The 19,293-nt window shown below is 43.7% G+C and overlaps 1 protein-coding gene across 2 annotated transcripts in view; it reads left to right on the plus strand.

Moving 5' to 3' along the window:
- LOC149437693 (inward rectifier potassium channel 2) overlaps positions 1-19,124 on the plus strand; it is a 42,476-nt gene extending 23,352 nt beyond the window's left edge. For both annotated transcript variants that reach the window (XM_089660724.1, XM_089660725.1), the window contains exon 2: positions 7,395-19,124. In XM_089660724.1, the coding sequence (XP_089516850.1) occupies positions 7,613-8,890 (1,278 nt within the window). In that variant the 5' untranslated portion in view covers positions 7,395-7,612 and the 3' untranslated portion in view covers positions 8,891-19,124. The remainder of the gene's footprint in view (positions 1-7,394) is intronic.
- Positions 19,125-19,293: the final 169 nt, after the last annotated feature.

Consider the following 19,293-nt stretch of genomic DNA (forward strand, 5'->3'; position numbering starts at 1 on the left):
AATTACCCCCTTGCAGATAGCTAAAAAGATCAATGGTGTCGATGGGAACTTCTCTGAGAGGCAGAAATGGCTCATTGCTTATGGAACCCTGACCCTTTACAGATAGCTAAAAAGATCAATGGTGTCAGTGGGAACTTCTCTAAGAGGCAGAAATGACTAATTGTTCAAGTAACCTCTAGCAACCTCTGGAGGAACCCTAGGGTTCCATTGATGGTCAGGGAGAAGAAGGCTCATTACACTTGAGGTCTTTGGGAAGAACTATCCCCATTCAGATAGCTAAAAAAGATCAATGGTGTCACTGGGAACTTATCTGAGATACAGAAATTGATCATTGCTCAAGGATAATTGCTAAAGGAACCCCTAGCAACCTCTGGAGGAACCGTAGGGTTCCATGGATGGTCAGTGGGAGGAATGCTCCTTACACTTCTGGTCATTGGGAAGAATTACCCCTTTACAGATAGCTAAAAAGATCAATGGTGTCAGTGGGAACTTCTCTGAGAGGCAGAAAATACTAATTGCTCAAGGAAATCCTAGCAACCTCTGAAGGAACCCTAGGGTTCCATGGATGGTCAGTGGGAGGAATGCTTCTTACACTTATGGTCATTGGGAAGAGTTACCCCCTTGCAGATAGCTAAAAAGATCAATGGTGTCGATGGGAACTTCTCTGAGAGGCAGAAATGGCTCATTGCTTATGGAACCCTGACCCTTTACAGATAGCTAAAAAGATCAATGGTGTCAGTGGGAACTTCTCAAAGAGGCAGAAATGACTAATTGTTCAAGTAACCTCTAGCAACCTCTGGAGGAACCCTAGGGTTCCATTGATGGTCAGGGAGAAGAAGGCTCATTACACTTGAGGTCTTTGGGAAGAACTATCCCCATTCAGATAGCTAAAAAAGATCAATGGTGTCACTGGGAACTTATCTGAGATACAGAAATTGATCATTGCTCAAGGAACCCCTAGCAACCTCTGGAGGAACCCTAGGGTTCCATGGATGTTCAGTGGGAGGAATGCTCCTTACACTTCTGGTCATTGGGAAGAATTACCCCCCTTACAGAGAGCTAAAAAGATCAATGGTGTCAGTGGGAACTTCTCTGAGAGGCAGAAAATACTGATTGCTCAAGGAACCCCTAGCAACCTCTGGAGGAACCGTAGGGTTCCATGGATGGTCAGTGGGAGGAATGCTCCTTACACTTCTGGTCATTGGGAAGAATTACCCCTTTACAGATAGCTAAAAAGATCAATGGTGTCGGTGGGAACTTATCTGAGAGGCAGAAATGGCTCATTGCTTATGGAACCCCTAGCAATCTCTGAAGGAACCCTAGTGTTCCATGGAATCCTGGTTGAGAAAACCCAGTTTAGAAGGCTGAATGTACTAAATTACTCTTTCTTCCCTAAACCCATAGTATTTTGAAAGTATGATAATGGATATACTGTATATGTCAATGAGAATGAATGCTCAGGAGTCAATGGAGACTCCACTCATTCCTGGTACCAAATTCCTTCTGATGGTCAGAGGAGCTGGATATCTTCTGCTACTAGGTTAGAAATGGACCCGTTTTCAAAAGTAATGCTTGAATTTGGGATAAATGCTCGCATTTATCTGTTCTTTTATGTTCCCTCTTGCTCTTGTAGTTCGTGAGACTAATGATGATGCCAAATTAGATGGTGATGCCACATTTATTGTTGACCTCTCCCAAAAAATGCTCATTATATGGCCTTCATACTAAATGAACAGCTTTACAAGGATACAGATTCATAGCTTTGACTTCATTATGACTTCTCTGAATTGATGGTTTGCCTCAGATGAGCAACTCAGTAATGAATGCTTACGGTCAAAAGCAGCCAAGCAACCAGCATTGCCAGGAGAGAGTTCAGCAATGGCAGTCTTTGGATTTCTATCAGTAGAGATGCCCCTTAGAGTGTATGTAGACTCTACCAATGCGGGACACGGTGGTATCTTCCATTATGGTGATAGTAGAGTATTGTACGGTTTTAGACATTGACTAGTAAAAAAAGTTTAGAGTTTCATTAGATGACTTAAGTTATTAAAGATGTAAGATGTTGGGATGCCTTTATACGGGGGGGGGGGGGGCAGACAACCTCAGCGCACCAAGTATGATGAGGCTACAAATCCCATGTGGCATCGCGAGTCTCTTGACAGTCACAGGCATGACTCCCAAAGACAGGGGCATGATGGGATTTGTAGTTTCAGCAGGGCTGGAGTGCCAAGGTTGCCTATCCCTGCCTTGGCTTCCTTCTTCAGGCTTTAAAGAATGTATACAATGTGTAAAACCTACAGAAAGAATCAAAGGCATCCCGAAAACCTGCATCTTTAAAACCTAAAGTGGTTGTCAGGGGCGGACTGACCGGGCACTCGGGCACTGCCCGAGGACCCAGGGTCAGTAGGGGGCCCCATGAGATGCCCCTGGTACCTTTTCATAGGCTTTTTTGGGTGTGGACACAGGGGCCCCATGATCCCCTATTGCCCGGGGGCCCCATGAGTTGTCAGTCTGGTGGTTGTAAACCTCTGAAAATGAAACATGAGCAAAGCATATCTTTGTATAGCATGTACTTACCTCAATCCAAAACACTTAGTATGATTTCCGTCTGCTCTGTAATTCTTCTACCATTTTTGACATTCTACGCTGACACCAGACAATCCCAGAAGATGGTCCAATCCCCCCACCAACACACAGCAAGTGACTGACAGCTGTGCATGTTTCCCTATAAGACTATGTAGGGTGGGAGGGCCCTCCACTCAGGTCTCAGATTACACTTAGCTCCCTGCTCTATGTTGTGCAGTGTAGGACATCAGCTCCCTGCCGCCTGCCTGCTGGAACTTAGAAATGCTGTCTAAACTTCCCGTACGCTCTACCTGTGCTGATTATTATCAGATAGGAGTGTTTGCAGGTGTCTCTGTGGACTACAAATCACTTCCCCCCTCTATTATGGACAGGGCCAGGACAGGGGGTGGGCAGAAGAGGTGGGTACCCTGGGCGGGGCGCAGTGGTTTATTGCAAGGATGGGGCACCCTGTGCTTCTGTTCCTTCTGTGACAAGGCTGACAGGAGTAGTGACAGCGGCAGGAGTGGACTGACAACTCATGGGGCCCCTGGGCAATAGGGGATCATGGGGCCCCTGTGTCCTTGCCCAAACTCAAAAAAGCCGATGAAAAAGGTACCAGGGGCATCTCATGGGACCCCCTACTGACCCTGGGCCCCGGGCAGTGCCCGAGTTTCCAAATGGTCAGTCCGCCCCTGGACAGCGGCATCACTACTCTTTTCAGCCCAGTGCTGGGAGCAGCGAGAAGAGGACTGGGAGGGGGTGCGGGTTGCGTACCCCCTATGCAGATTCCCAAAGCTCGCACCTCATTAATTGGGGGGGCACAGTTTGGCATCTTTGCCCTGGACACTGGATGACCTTGTCCCAACACTGATTATGGAGATGCAAAATCACTCTAGAACAGGTTTGTTACTGGCAGGATCACAAGGTGAAAATAAAGAAAAAAAAGCCTGAAAAAGAAAAAAAAAGAAAACTAATGCAGCAACCACATCTAAAGACCGCTAAGCTGCCTTATATTTCAGATTTCTTGATATTTGCTTCAAGCAAGCATTGGACAAATCCCGGAAGCCAGCAAGCCAGGGGTCCTGATACCCCCCCCCCCCCCACATTTAGCCTTTCAGAACCTTTCCAATATAGCACCTGCCCCCTCTATTTTGGCTCTTAGATTCTGATGGGGTTTTTTTTTTTCTGGGTTCTTGGAAAATAGGTGGTTTTTGACAACAAAGCCCTCATGGTGATCAAGCTGGAAATGAAAATCCTCAGAAAATAAACAGGTCTCTGATTTCCTTCCAAGTATGTGCGTGAGAATGTACCAAATGAATGGAGCTTGAGCAATGTCATGTGAGGGACATGGCCATACTTGGGGTCATCTTCTGGGTAATAACTCCCACAGGAACTGCGTTTACAGTTGGTGCGTCGCCAGGGATGGTTGCTGTGCTACACGGCTGGCCTTTTAATAGTCTAGAATTTATTTCAGGTAATAAGGAGCCAGGTTCATTCGTTTCCACATGAGACAGAGCTGATACAACCTCGTTTCCAACCAGATGCTCGGCATCCCAGGCCAGTGGTTTAGTCGTCAGTCAACACCTAACTTAATTTTAGGACGATTGAGCTGCCGTGAAATTAAATACTTCGGTTTATGGTTATCAAGTCTATAGAAGAATGAATATGGTAGACGACGCAGTGATGGATTTGGGGTGATCAACGTGACCCATTTACGCTCTACATGAGTGTAATTGGGTCATGCAAACATAGGCATGCTATTGTTGTTCATTTATATAGACCTGTCATGATCTGAATAGGTAAGCAAAGAAGGTTCGTTCATTAACATAGATTCCTTCCCCCGTGGAACGTAAAGGGGAGGTCAACCCAAAATAGATGGGTTTTGGATGGACAGCAGGATAATTCGCTCACTTTTAGGGCCCAGGGGACAACTTTCCCTTCTTAACCCTGGTTGCAACCCAAAGACGTGTCCCACTATGAGAACGTTTCATGAAGATTATTTTTACAGTTTAGGTTACAGGACCAGCAGTGCCTATGGAGCAGTCCATAGTGGGGGGGGGGGGGTCATAGCTTCACGAGGTGCTTCATTCATATCAGGGGGCTGGAGCTGGACTAGCACAAGCCAATGGATTAGGACTGATCTGCCTTTATCATTCCAAATCATTCTGCTGTAAGTAGATTTAGAGTTTAACATTTGATATGTTGGGTTTTGGATGGACAATAGGATGATTCGCTCACTTTTAGGGCCCAGGGGAGAACTTTCCCTTCTTAACCCTGGTTGCAACCCAAAGAAGTGGCCCCACTATGAGAATGTTTCATGAAGCTTATTCTTACAGTTTAAGTTGCAGGACCAGCAGTGTCTATGGAGCATTCCGTAAGGGGGGTGAAGGTCATAGCTTCATGATGTGCTTCATTCATATCAGGGGGCTGGAGGTGGACCAGTACAAGCCAATGGATTAGGACTGATCTGCCTTTATCATTCCAAATCAATCTGCTTTGAGTAGATTTAGAGTTTAACATTTGATATGTTGGGTTTTGGATGGACAACAGGATGATTCGCTCACTTTTAGGGCCCAGGGGAGAACTTTCCCTTCTTAACCCTGGTTGAAACCCAAAGACGTGGCCCCGCTATGAGAATGTTTCATGAAGCTTATTCTTACAGTTTAGGTTTTTAGGTTGCAGGACCAGCAGTGCCTATGGAGCATTCCGTAAGGGGGGGGGTTAAGGTCATAGCTTCATGATGTGCATCATTCATATCAGGGAGCGGGAGCTGGACCAGTAAAAGCCAATGGATTAGGATTGATCTGCCTTTATCATTCCAAAACAATCTGCTTTGAGTAGCCACCACCACCATTTTCTCTCACTGTAAATCCAAGCCTTCTTAGATGTGGGCCCACTCTGAGAACACATTATGAAGAATAATCTTACAGTTTAGTTTGCAGGACATTCTGCGGGGGGGGGGGGGGGGGAGGTTGTAGCTTTATAATGTGCTGCACTTTTATCAGGGGGCTGAAGCTGGACTAGCACAAGCCAATGGATTAGGACTGATCTGCCTTTATCATTCCAAATCAATCTGCTTTGAGCAGATTTGGAGTTTAACATTTGATATGTTGGGTTTCAACACCAGGAGATCAGAGCTGATTAGATTTTTTGATGCAAGGTCCTGATACAGAGAGATGACTTACCCCCAGAACCCCACCAACACCATCACCACCTCCATCACCAACACCACCACCACCAACACTACCACCATCAACACTACCACCATCACCAACACCACTATGATTACCACCATCACCAATACTATCACCACCACCAACACCATCACCACCTCCATCACCAACACCACCACCATCACCACCTCCATCACCAACACCACCATGATTACCAACAACACTACCACCATCACCAACACCACTATGATTACCACCAACACCACCACCAACACTACCACCATCACCAACACCACCATGATTACCACCATCACCACCACCAACACCCAGGGCTGCTGTTATAAACCACAGGGCCCCATACACCCAACCTCATTGAACACAGTGAGTCATCATTTCTGATCACTCAATGTGTTCATTCAGGGAAGGAATGAGCTGGTAAATGTGGCAAATTCTGCAGGTGGGAAGAAGAGGAGGGAAGCCAGCAGCACTGCAGGGGTGGGGGCACATGGGGGCCTGGGCAACGGGGAAATATTTGGTGCACAGGAAATGCAATGGGTGCAGTGGTGGGGAGGACCAATTACTGGACCCCATCCCCTGTATATCTCTCTCTGCGGCAGCTGCAGAGAGAGCCATACAGGGAATCGGTTCCAGTAATTGCTCCCCCCCCATCCTGATCACTCTCCCTGCCTGTATCTGATTCACCCAGCTGCCTGGGCACTTACAAGAGGACCTGAGTTACCTCCTTATCCCTGCCAAAGCCAACACCACCACAATCACCACCATCACCACCACCACCACTTTCTCTCACTGTAAGTCCAAGCCTTCTCAGATGTGGGCCCACTCTGAGAATACATTATAAAGATTAAATTGCAGTTTAGGTTGCAGGACCAGAAGTGCCTATGTAGATTATCCTATAGGGGGGGGGGAAGAGGTTGCAGCTTTATGATGTGCTCCACCTGTATCAGGGGGCTGAAGATGGACCAGTGCAAGCCAATGGATTAGGACTGATCTGCTTTTCTCATTCAGAGAGAATGTCTTTTGAGTAAGTTTACAATTTAACCTTTGATATGTTGGCTTTCAACACCAGAATGTAAGAACTGATTAGAGTTTTTTGATGCAAAGCTCCTGATACAGAGAGCTGACTTACCCCCAGCACCCCACCACCACCATCACCACCATCATCACCACCCCCAACATCACCACCATTGCTGATGTTTTAATGCTCAAATCTTCATAAGTTTCAAACTATCAAGATGATAAAAATATGAGCACCACCCATTCCAAATGGGTAGAAAAGGTAAAAAAAACAACAACAAAAAACAAGGAAAAAAGATAAGAAGATTATTTTGTTTGGAAAAAAAACACAACAAAGGTGATCATATACTCAGACATGGTTTCGCAATTTTGCCTATAGCAGTTATGCTGATCAGCTGCCTTCCTCAGCGTGCAATTAAGTGGAGTGTGAATTTCAGATGAGTGATTTCAAAGTATTTAAAGGTTTTGTATGGTTGTGGGTCAATATCTTGCATGGTATGCCAATATATAAGACGTAGAAAATGGCATTGTCTACAGTTGATCTTAAACAGGAAGAAACAAAGAAAACCTTTCATTGCTGTTTCCTCATGTTCTAACACAAACTGTATATTTTTGTTGCAGGATATGACATCAACATGACGGTGCGAGCTCGATGATACCCCTTCAAATGAGAGAAGACTTTCCTTGGTAGAGCCAACGACATCTAGAGACAGAAATCTCTTCATTATTTCTTCCCCTTGAGCGTCCCCTGTGAGCCTTCAAAACTGTTTCTCCAAAGAGTTTTGCAAAAATTAAGACTGTTTTCAAAAGCAGAAGCACCGCAGTCCACAACTGAAGTGATGGGCAGCGTGCGCACCAACCGTTACAGCGTTGTATCTTCAGAAGAGGACGGAATGAAGTTGGCTACCATGGCAGTTGCCAACGGATATGGCAACGGTAAGAGCAAAATACATACCAGGCAACAGTGCCGGAGCCGCTTCGTCAAGAAGGATGGCCACTGCAACGTTCAGTTCATCAACGTCAGTGAGAAGGGACAGCGTTACTTATCTGACATCTTCACAACCTGCGTGGATATTCGTTGGCGATGGATGCTGGTCATCTTTTGCTTAGCCTTTGTCCTGTCTTGGCTTTTCTTTGGCTGTGTCTTCTGGTTGATCGCTTTACTCCACAATGACTTGGGCGCCGGAGATAATCACAAATCTTGTGTGACTGAGGTCAGAAGCTTCACTGCAGCTTTCTTGTTCTCCATCGAAACGCAGACAACTATCGGCTATGGCTTCCGATGTGTCACAGATGAGTGCCCAGTGGCTGTTTTCATGGTGGTGTTCCAGTCTATCGTGGGCTGCATAATTGACGCCTTCATCATAGGCGCTGTTATGGCTAAGATGGCCAAACCAAAAAAGAGAAATGAGACTTTGGTTTTTAGCGACACTGCAGTCATAGCCATGAGAGATGGAAAGCTGTGCTTGATGTGGAGAGTGGGCAACCTCCGCAAGAGCCATCTCGTAGAAGCTCACGTACGAGCTCAGCTGCTGAAGTCTCGCATCACGTCCGAAGGGGAGTACATCCCGCTGGATCAAATAGATATTAACGTTGGCTTCGATAGTGGCATAGACAGAATCTTCTTAGTTTCACCCATTACAATAGTTCATGAAATCGATGAAGACAGTCCCCTATACGATCTTAGCAAACAGGACCTAGAGAACTCTGACTTTGAAATTGTGGTGATTCTGGAGGGTATGGTGGAGGCCACAGCAATGACCACGCAATGTCGGAGCTCCTACCTTGCTAATGAAATCTACTGGGGCCATCGATATGAGCCCGTTCTCTTTGAAGAAAAGAGTTACTACAAAGTTGACTACTCCAGGTTCCACAAAACATATGAAGTGCCCAACACGCCGGTATGTAGTGCCAGGGACTTGGCTGAAAAGAAATATATCCTTTCCAATGCGAACACTTTTTGCTACGAGAACGAAGTGTCACTCACAAGCAGAGAGGAAGAAGGCAGCGACAACGGCCTGCCCGATAGCATGAGCACGGACATGCATCCCGAAATGGACAATCACAACCAAGTTTCTCTTGATCCTAGACCCCTAAGGCGAGAATCTGAAATATGACTGAAAAACGTATAACTACAGCTGGTCATAATAGCTGGTCAGCAGCACCCGTTGCTAAGCAGGGGCCCAATGCAGTTTTCAGATGTCGGTACTGTTGGACAGAGGTGAAACGGATCCAGCCTCACACAGCTGACAGGAAGCTATTGCAAAGATTGGCAAGCGTAGAGTGTGGTGGTCTAAACGGGAACTTCTAGACTTGTGTTCCACGTCACTGGACATGCCCCCCACCATGCACTGTTCTTTGTGACAACAGGCTGTGCAGGGACACTACCGAAAAACAAGCAGACAAGACGTTGTGGAACCGTTTCTCAACCTCTTGGTCACACTCATAACTTAAGACCTTGTTCCACCAGTTTGTACCTGGTGAGCTATACAACATTGAAAAAAAGAAAAAAAAAAAAAAAAAAGGATAGGCAGCTGGGAACTTGAGACAAAGCACTAAACCTTTTTCAAGTGTAACCCAAAAGGCACATAATGTAAAGGAAAAAAAAAAAAATAAATTATGTATATTTTTATTTTGACAAAACTTGAACTTGCAGATAAAGCTTTTTGAGTTTTCAAACTTCTCTCTCAAATATTGGGAACAAGTCCATTTTTAATGGCATAACAATAGGCAACTATCTGCCTTAAACCATAAGCTGCTGCTACTTACACCCTACCAGTTATGTTGTGGTGTTTCTTTCTTGTTTCAGTGTTCTAGTCATGTACAGGAAAAACGGGCAGACTCCCGTCAGGAGCTATTGGCCAAAAAAAAAAAAATTACGAAAAAACAAGCCAAATCCAAAATTCTGTGAGTATGCTATGTGCGTATAGGTAACCACAGACGTGTATATATATATATATATATACACTCTTTGCATATTTTAGGTAGGGGAATTTGTGACTAATGCATTTTAGAAAGAGCTGCAATGCAGTCTTCCTATAGCAAAGATAGAATATATTTTTATAGTGAGAAAAGGAAAAAAAAAAGAAAAAAAAAAAGACTTAAAGACGATGTAATTGTATACCAAAGATAATGCAGACAATTGTATTATTTAAAAACCTGCTGGTTCTTTTTTTAGAAGCGAGTAGTAAAGATGGTTAAAAAAAGAGTGAAAAAAGACAATGAAACCTCCTGCTGCTAATTATTAGTCCTATTTTGGGATTTCAATAAAACGTTTTTTTTTTTTGCATAGAAAATAGTCAGAAAAAATAATAATTTCTCCCAGGCGGCAACCACAAAAAAAAGAAAAAAAAAGTTCTCTTTCCTGTTAGTCAAGTAAGGTCAAGGTGCAAGGTCAAGTGTGCTGTGGGCATTCCAAATTTTTGGGAGTCGAATCAGCATTTCCAAGGGGTAAAGGGTTCGACCTCTTTTTTTCTTTTTTGTTGTTGGCACGTTGAGAAACAAAGATATGACTGCAATGTGTGAATGTTCGCAAAGCGCAAAAGTTTATTTCCGGGAAAAAGGGGAGAGGAGATCAGTGGATTGATCTCATATCAAATAATATGAGTTGGAAAAAAAAAACCTCATTTGGAAACGATGGAAGGCTTGGAAAAATGATTATTTGGAGCAGATGACACTGTAAAGGAATTTCTAATAATTGTAAACACGGGAAAGTGAAATCTTAGATTCATTCCTTTAGTTTGGCTAGGAATCCTTTGGTATGAAGGGCCATGTGTGAGCCATATTGACATTTTTCTCACTTGTGTCAGCTGCGAAGGGTAGCGCGGTTGCAGACTTCGCACGGGCTTTGCTTGCCGTAATTTTTTTTTCCCTTTTCAAATTGGAGAAGGGCATGGATCGTTCTGTGCTGGACTGTGACCTTTGAGGGCCATCGTTCCAAATGAGGTCCTTTGAGGAAAAAAAAAACCCATAGTGCTTGGTCCGCTTTACCTCCAAACTCCCCTTAAGCCCCCAACCAAATATTTTAGAACTACCAGACTCAGGGGATTCTGGGACTTATAATTTTGTTACAAATGGATCATGGAACTTTACTCAATCTGTTTTTTTTAACCAAGAACCACTAAGAGTAGAAGTATACCTCTGTTGTAGGCAGGTGAAATGAGTTACGTGATTCTTTGCTATTAGGACAACAGGTTTTTTGAAGGCCAGAGTTGGGTAGCATTGACCTAAGCAGAAGATCCAACCTTGAGGGTGTGTGAGCTCCAAGCTTTAACAATATCTGCTTCAATGTATGCCATTAAAAATACCCTTGTCCATTACTGTGGTCTTTTGGGCATGTGAAGGGAGCTTTGGCTGGTGAGAGGGTTCTACAATGATGAGGTAAAATAGTTCTGTAGAACATGGTGGAACATTTGTCTGAAGGAAAAATTGTTCTTGTTGACCACAGTATCCAGATTGTCCTTTTAATGCTTCTACTGTAGGAACGGAAAGGAGAAATTGAAGTGCTATGTCCAACCGGAGCAACCGGTAGGCCCATGGATTGGTAAATCCAGTTTTTGGTGATGCCCAAGAGGTCATAATGCCAGAGACCTCCTGTTTTACCTAACCTGCGTATGCAAGAAGTGCTGTACTTAAAATGTGACCTGTTTAAAGCTAAAACAATCCGTGAGCTTGAACAATTATCTTTTCTTCAGCATGTAAACAAATAGACACTAGTTAGATCTGGGAGTTAGGTAGGCCTTTTTATCTGATGGGGTGGTTTACTGTTTGAAGACTTAAAGAGAACCTATCAGGATGGAATTTTGGGAATGGTATTAAATGGCAATCCAAGGGGTCAGAGGGCACCTGAATTGCTGGCCAACTGTTATACCCAACACCCCTGTTGGGTCTAGTGCAACCCCAGCTAAAGCATCTGGCTCTGTTGAAGTCAGTAAAGCTTAACAAGATGGAAATTCAAATTCTGTGCTTCAGTCAGACTGTATGTTTTTATCATATCTTCAGATTCCTGCGAATTCCATTTTTGATGGGTTATCTTTAACGTATGTTAGTATGGACCTCACTGTGCATGGGAAGATGTGTTATAGTCCAACATGCCCAAAAAACCCTTCAAGCTATGAGCTTTACAATTTGATTGTACAATCTCCTTCAGGTCTGTCAGCACCTATGTAGTACAAGGGCTGGCCTGATTACCTTGTTTCAGCAGGATTTTACGTTGTGTACTCTTGGCCAACCTAAAGGAGGCCCTACAGTCACATTGTAAGCCATGGTCAACTTTGCACGTAGAGGCATCAAAGTCAAACTTTTTGAGCAATAAAACTCTGGAAACGTTTTGTTGAGGAATTATAACAGGATGCAACTGTTTAATGCTGGAAATTGACTGTTGTTTGACCCCTGTGGACAGGAGAAACATTTGTGGAAGACTCAACTGACCAAGGTGGTTAAAACTGGAGTAACAAAGCCTCGGTAAAGCAAAGCCATTTCTAACAATAACCAATCCGCATCCAATTTCCACCAGGTTTCTTGCTCCAGTCTTCATACATCAGGTCACCTGTGAGTCCAGAATGCAAAAATGTTCAGTTTTTGTGAATGTGGTTGGAAAGAAATGCAAATGTGTGACTTTGTGTTGTATCAGGTGATAGTTCTATCCATGTTTGGCCATTGCTAAGACCATTCGTTGCCAGATAACCAAACTGAAGAGGACGTGGGCCTCATTGGTCAATGTGTCTTTAAGAAACGTTGCACCTGGCAACCAGTTCAGATTCCTACTACCACATCAGCAGACAATAGAAGAGACTCCGGTTGCTACAGCAACCCTACAACCTTCACTTTCAGCCATGAGCCCTACTAGTCCAGTCTCTTCTTCACCAGTTATTGAGTTTCTATGTACCTGCTGCTAAATTCATTGTTTAAAAATAAAAGTGAAGATGGCAAAAACCAAAGAGTATTTTGGAAAAAGACACCCAGTCAGCGTCAAATCGTGAAGTGTCCTAGTGCATCCCTCCTCTGTGATGGACCTTGGGCCACCCTCTTCGGTCATCACCAATGTGGTCCTCACCACCACCCCCCTTCCTGATTCCTCCAGGCTTCATGTTAGACCTAAAATTAGAAAGTTTGTACCCCCCTTTGCATCTAATTAAAACACACTAAGCTAAATTTAGCGTGGAAGTTGCCGTGGCAACCAGATTGCAAGCATCGGGCCTACTGCCTCCAGCTCAGTATACCTCTCTCAATCCAAGGAGGGCCCGTCTCTTTTGCAGCCGAGCCGAGAGGCCGTAACATGCTCATAAAAGCAATGTGCACAGCATGGTAACCCATAGAAACCAATAAGGATTCCTTTTTTTTTTATGCAATGTATCATTTGGTTGCTATGGGTTACTGTAATCAATTTAGATGAAAATGTGTGCTGCTTATGCAACAGAAAAAAAAAAGGAAAAAAATCATAAGGGTGTCTTGATCCATGGAGGAAGGATGTCAGTCTCTGTATTTTATTATGTCTGCAACGGCGTCAAGCCTTGTTTTTTTTTTTAAAAATGTGGTTGTTGCCCTTAGCAACCATCCCCAGCTGCTGCTGAACTTTCCCCGCGTCCTCGTTTTTTTTACAAAGGAGGTTCGGGATTTCTCTCCAAAGCATTTTAGGGACTACATATGGGCTGATGTTCAAAATGACCCATAGCAACCAATAGGAACTCTTCCTCCCGAAAATGTTTGGTTGCTACGGGTGACGGAACTTCAAACATCATTCTTGCTCTCGGCCTTATAGGCCGGAAAGAGTCTTATGGAGTACAAGAATCCCTTTTGTATTTACAACTTGAATCACACTTGCTATGCACTTTGACGTTTTATCTTTATTTCTATAACAGGCAATCTGTGATTTATGTCCAAGAACTACAAGTCCCAGAAACCCACGGGCAAGGCATGCTGGGACTTGCTGTCCTTTAGTATCTGCAGAATGCTATTAATGGTTCTTATTAATACCCGCTCCGAACGCACAGAACTGGTTGAATCCATAAAAGCCCGGATATTATATTTTCTGCTATACCGAAAGGATACATTGTAATTAAAAAAAAAAAGGAAAATCCCCTTTTTTCTGTATTTAAAGCCAAATGTACATAAACGAAGTACGTCCTGAAAACACGATATGCCAATAGCGGTATGATGGCGCGGAGAATTCTGGGAGAAGGACGCCTAGAATTTTAGATCTAGAACCTCAGATGTCCCCGATCTTGCGGGCGGATGTTATTTATTTAAGCATGGTCTTCAAAGTTGAAAGTGTTTTTTTATAGTTTCTACAGTTTTTGTTTGTTTTTTTTCAAGCGGTTTAGTAGCTTTTTCGAATTCTTACATGTTTTGTCTTTCTTTTTTTTTTTTTTTTTTTTGTACAAAAACCCTTTGTCTTCACCACCACGCAGTTTTTGCACTTGTTCAGAGAGGGAAATCGAGTCAAACCCACAATTCAGAATAATTCAACGTTGAACAGATATTGAACGGTTTGCAGACGTTTGTATTATAGTCACAATGTTTTTCAGTGGTTAAAAAATAAATAAATAAATTTAGTTATTATAGTTATTATTATAGTTACATAGTTAGTCTGGCTGAAAAAAGACAAAAGTCCATCCAGTTCAACCATAGAAAAAAAAAAAGAAGTTATAATCCTACACCCACAGTTGATCCAGAGGAAGGCAAAAAAAAAAAACCCCAGCAAAGCACGATCCAATTTGCTCCTGCTGGGAAAAAAAATCCTTCCTGATCCCCCGAGAGGCAATCGGAAATTCCCTGGATCACCTTTCCCTATAAATGTTATATCCAGTTATAATCTGTGTATCCAAGAAACAATCCAGGACTTTCCTACAGCAATCCACTGAGCTGGCCACAACCAACTCTGGAGGGAGTCTATTCCACATTCTCACAGCTCTTACTGTGAAGAAACCTTTCCGTGTTTGGAGTTTACATTTCTTTTCCTCCAGACGTAAAGAGCGCCCCCTTGTCCTCTGTGATGACCTCACGGGGAATAACTACACTGAGTTCACTATATCAGCCATTGATGTATTCTATCAGACCTTATAATCCAACACCCACAGTTGATCCAGAGGAAGGCAAAAAAAAACAGCAAAGCACGATCCGATTTGCTCCTGCTGGGAAAAAAATTACTTCCTGATCCTCCGATGGTTTGTATTACCAGTTGATCCCACCATTATATTTCCACTTTCTGTTCCAGGCCAAGCTGTCCAGAAAAGGTTACAGTTGGGGCAAATCATATAATACTGGGAGGGGGAGCTTACAATGCTTAGCTTTAACCCCTTCCCACCCATCCGCCATCCCTTTAAATCCCAGGTTCCCAGCCTGCGGCCCTTCAGTATATGATGTGTGGCCCTTGGACCTCAGCAGTCTCTAGTGGGAACATTGATGAGGGTAATAGCATTGATCCCTACCAGCCCCATGTAATATCTTCCCAGTTCCTGTTGTCTTCTGCAGCATTTCCCCAGCCAAACCTAGCATGTCCACGCTCTCTGACCCTCATTTCCTCTATTAGGTCTGCGGTTCCCCCTTTCCAGGGGCGGACTGACAACTCATGGGGCCCCCATGCAATAGGGGATCATGAGGCCCCTGTGTCCTCACCCACACTCAAAACCACACCCAAAAAAGACTATGAAAGGTACTAGGGGCATCTCATGGGGCCCCCTACTGACCCTGGGCCCTCTGGCAGTGCCCTAGTGCCTGGATGGTCAGTCCGCTCCTGGTCCTTTCAAGTATTGAACATTATGTGTGGCCCCTTGGTGATGTCAGGGTCCGCATTTGAGGCCCCCTTTAACTCATAAATTGACAACCGCCTGGGGTTGGGGGAGCAGGAAAGATCAGCAATCATATGACCACTGTCACAGTGATCACTCTATTACAGGAAGTAGAAAATAACTGATTTACTGGCGGGATCAACAGGTAATATAGTTCTTTTGCAGAGATGGACTAATAGTATACACAGACCATGATATATATATATATCAGGGGTGGACTGACCATTCGAGCACTCAGTCACTGCCCAAGGGCCTGGGGTCAGTAGGGGGCCCCATAAGATGCCCCTGGTACCTTTTCATAGGCTTTTTTGGGTGTGATTTGAGTGTGGGCGTGGAAACAGGGGCCCCATGATCCCCTATTGCCTGGGGGCCCTATGAGCTGTCAGTCCGCCCCTGATATATATATATAATTACACTTTAGTCAATAGACATGGAGGGAGGTTGGAGCTGGAGAACGCACAGCTGTATGAAAACCGGGGAAAACGTTAATTATAGAAACCAAATAGATTCCGTCTGTCATTTGTCTTTGATATTAGATGAATTGCGTCCCATTGGCTGCTGTACATGAACCCTCCTCCTTCACGCTATGAAAAAAAAAAATCTTTAAAAAAAATATTGCCGGAAATGTTTTATGGGTCAGTGCCGCCGACAATTTCTATCTCTGAGTTTTCAAAACTTCTGTTTGTCACTTTAGTTATCTGCTGCCGGGTGTCTCTTTGTTATAACGTGGGACTGCTGGTCTTTGTAGTTCCACCGAGAGGGTGTGTACTGCGTATTCGTGTATGGACAGTTAAGCTCACCATGTGCATTACGATCCCCCACAGATCTACCAACCACAAAGTAGCGTCTGGTTGGATATAAAATAATTGAATAATTTTAGTTAGGTCTTCATTTAAGTCCAAAAATTGTCACCAGAACCGTTTTGAACCCAATCAGAACATTGACACCAGCCTTTCTCAACAAGGGAACCCAAAGTTTCCTCCGGAGATTGTCAGGGGTTCCTTGGGCAATGAGCAAATTGTGGCTCTCAGATGAACCCAACCATGAACTGGGCATGTAGGACCCACCAGTAAGCCATTTTTGAGGGCGTAGAATTCTTATGGCCTTGATATTTAGGTAGGTCTTTATTTAAATCCAAAAGATTGTAACCAGAACTATGCTGAACCCAATCGGAAACCCAATTATCCAAAATAATTGGACATTTTAGTTAGGTCTTCATTTCAATCCAAAGATTGTAACCAGAACTATTCTGAACCCAATCGGGACATCTATACCAGCCTTTTTCAAGAAGGGAACCCAAAGTTTCCTCCAGAGATTGTCACGGGTTCCTTGGGCAATGAGCAAATTGTGGTTCTCAGATGAACCCAACCATGAACTGGGCATGCAGGACCCACCAGTAAAGCCATTTACAAAAACCTAGAATTTATAAGGCCTTGATATTTTAGGCAGGTCTTCATTTAAATCCAAAGATTGTAACCAGAACCATTCTGAACCCAATTGGGACATCTATACCAGCCTTTTTCAAGAAGGGAACCCAAAGTTTCCTCCAGAGATTGTCACGGGTTCCTTGGGCAATGAGCAAATTGTGGTTCTCAGATGAACCCAACCAGGAACTGGGCATGCAGTGCCCACCAGTAAAGCCATTTACAAAAACCTAGAATTTATAAGGCCTTGATATTTTAGGCAGGTCTTCATTTAAATCCAAAGATTGTAACCAGAACCATTCTGAACCCAATTGGGACATCTATACCAGCCTTTTTCAAGAAGGGAACCCAAAGTTTCCTCCAGAGATTGTCACGGGTTCCTTGGGCAATGAGCAAATTGTGGTTCTCAGATGAACCCAACCATGAACTGGGCATGCAGGACCCAACAGTAAGCCATTTATGAGGGCGCAGAATTCTTATGGCCTTGATATTTAGGTAGGTCTTTATTTAAATCCAAAAGATTGTAACCAGAACTATTCTGAACCCAATCGGAAACCCAATTATCCAAAATAATTGGACATTTTAGTTAGGTCTTCATTTACATCCAAAGATTGTAACCAGAACCATTCTGAACCCAATCTGAACATCTATACCAGCCTTTTTCAACAAGGGAACCCAAAGTTTCCTCTAGAGATTGTCACGGGTTCCTTGGGCAATGAGCAAATTGTGGCTCTCAGATGAACCCAACCAGGAACTGGGCATGCAGTGCCCACCAGTAAAGCCATTTACAAAACCTAGAATTTATAAGGCCTTGATATTTTAGGCAGGTCTTCATTTAAATCCAAAGATTGCAACCTGAACCATTCTGAACCCAATCGGAACCTGTAGACCAGCCTTTCTCAACTAGGGATTTATGGAACCCAAAGTTTCCTCCAGAGATTGTCAGGAGTTCCTTGGGCAATGAGAAAAATTGTGGCTCTCCAATGAACCCAACTATGAACTGGGCATACAGGGCCCATCAGTAAAGCCATTTACGAGGGCTTAGAATGCTTAGGACCTCAATGTCCAGCCTGCAGCCCTTTGGGTCTGCAGACAGTATTCTGTGCTTAGGAGCTTACCCAAGCTCCAAACATGGCAGCCATTTGAGCTGCCCCCCCATCCCCCACTGTAGTGAAATTCACCACAAAACGCAGTTGGAATCTGTTTGTTAAGAGATCTTCTTTTTCCTTCCTGAAATACTTGAATTGAGACATTGGAACGATGTCTTACCAGAACACTGCGGTGGAAGCTACGCACATCACCCCCAGATCGGTTGTAGCTTCCACAGAGCAGCCTGTCGGGTCACGAGATGCCTTCACATCCATCTTAGAAATATATAGAGAGCTTTTACTTTCCTTTTAACATAGAGAGGCCTTGTTTTTACACAAAGCATACCTGTTGGCCACACACAGAAACCAGCGGGCAAATGCTAATCGAGCGTCGGGAAAGCAGCCACCTCGCTGTGCCGCGTGGCACCTGATCCAAACCTGGCGTGGTGTGCGTCTGACAGGTACTCTTTATGATTGGCGGTATTCTAATTTAGCACCCCCTCCCATCCATACTAATCAATAGGAAGAGCGAATAAGTTATTCTATTTATTTGTTGGACTGGTGGTGGGATAACATGGTAAAGAAATTGAGGGGAGGGGGCGGAGTTTAATGTATTTAATGATGTTTTATACTTTACGGTAAAGACAAAGGGTTTGAGGTTTTTACGTTTTGTTTTTTTTCTTTCTTTCTTTGCTCCTGTTGGATCTAGTTTAATATTTTGGGGTAACTAAGAGATAACATGTACTGTAATGTCTTTAAAAACTCTGGCTGCCCCCCCCCCACCGACCCGGCGGAAAGGTCGAAGGGCGTGGCCTGGTCGCTATCTTTAGCCATTTTTTTTTTTTTTGCTGTCTCCATGTTGTGAACAGCGTATGACAATCATTGTACATAATATCTTATTTCTGGCTGTAGCCTTTTTTTTTTTTTTTTTATTGTATCGAAGTCTTCCTAAAAAATGTACTGCACAAAATCCTGGATTGTACAGATTTTTTTTATTAATATTATGTCTTATTTTATTATTTCTAAAATAAAATAAAAATTTCAATTTCATTTCTGTCTGGTTTCTGATTCGTAGAATAATTGATTTTTTTTTTTTTTTTTTGGGGGGGATGTTTATAGCCCGGGGCTGGGTTCACACCTAGTGCGCATTACAGTTACATGTGCGTGTTGTTGTGCGATTCATTCTTAATAGCATTCTGTTGCACCTTATTAATGTTTG

The sequence above is a fragment of the Staurois parvus genome, unplaced genomic scaffold (genome assembly GCF_062004578.1).
Source record: "Staurois parvus isolate SC_StPar_1 unplaced genomic scaffold, SC_StPar_1.0 ptg001269l, whole genome shotgun sequence".
NCBI lineage: Eukaryota > Metazoa > Chordata > Amphibia > Anura > Ranidae > Staurois > Staurois parvus.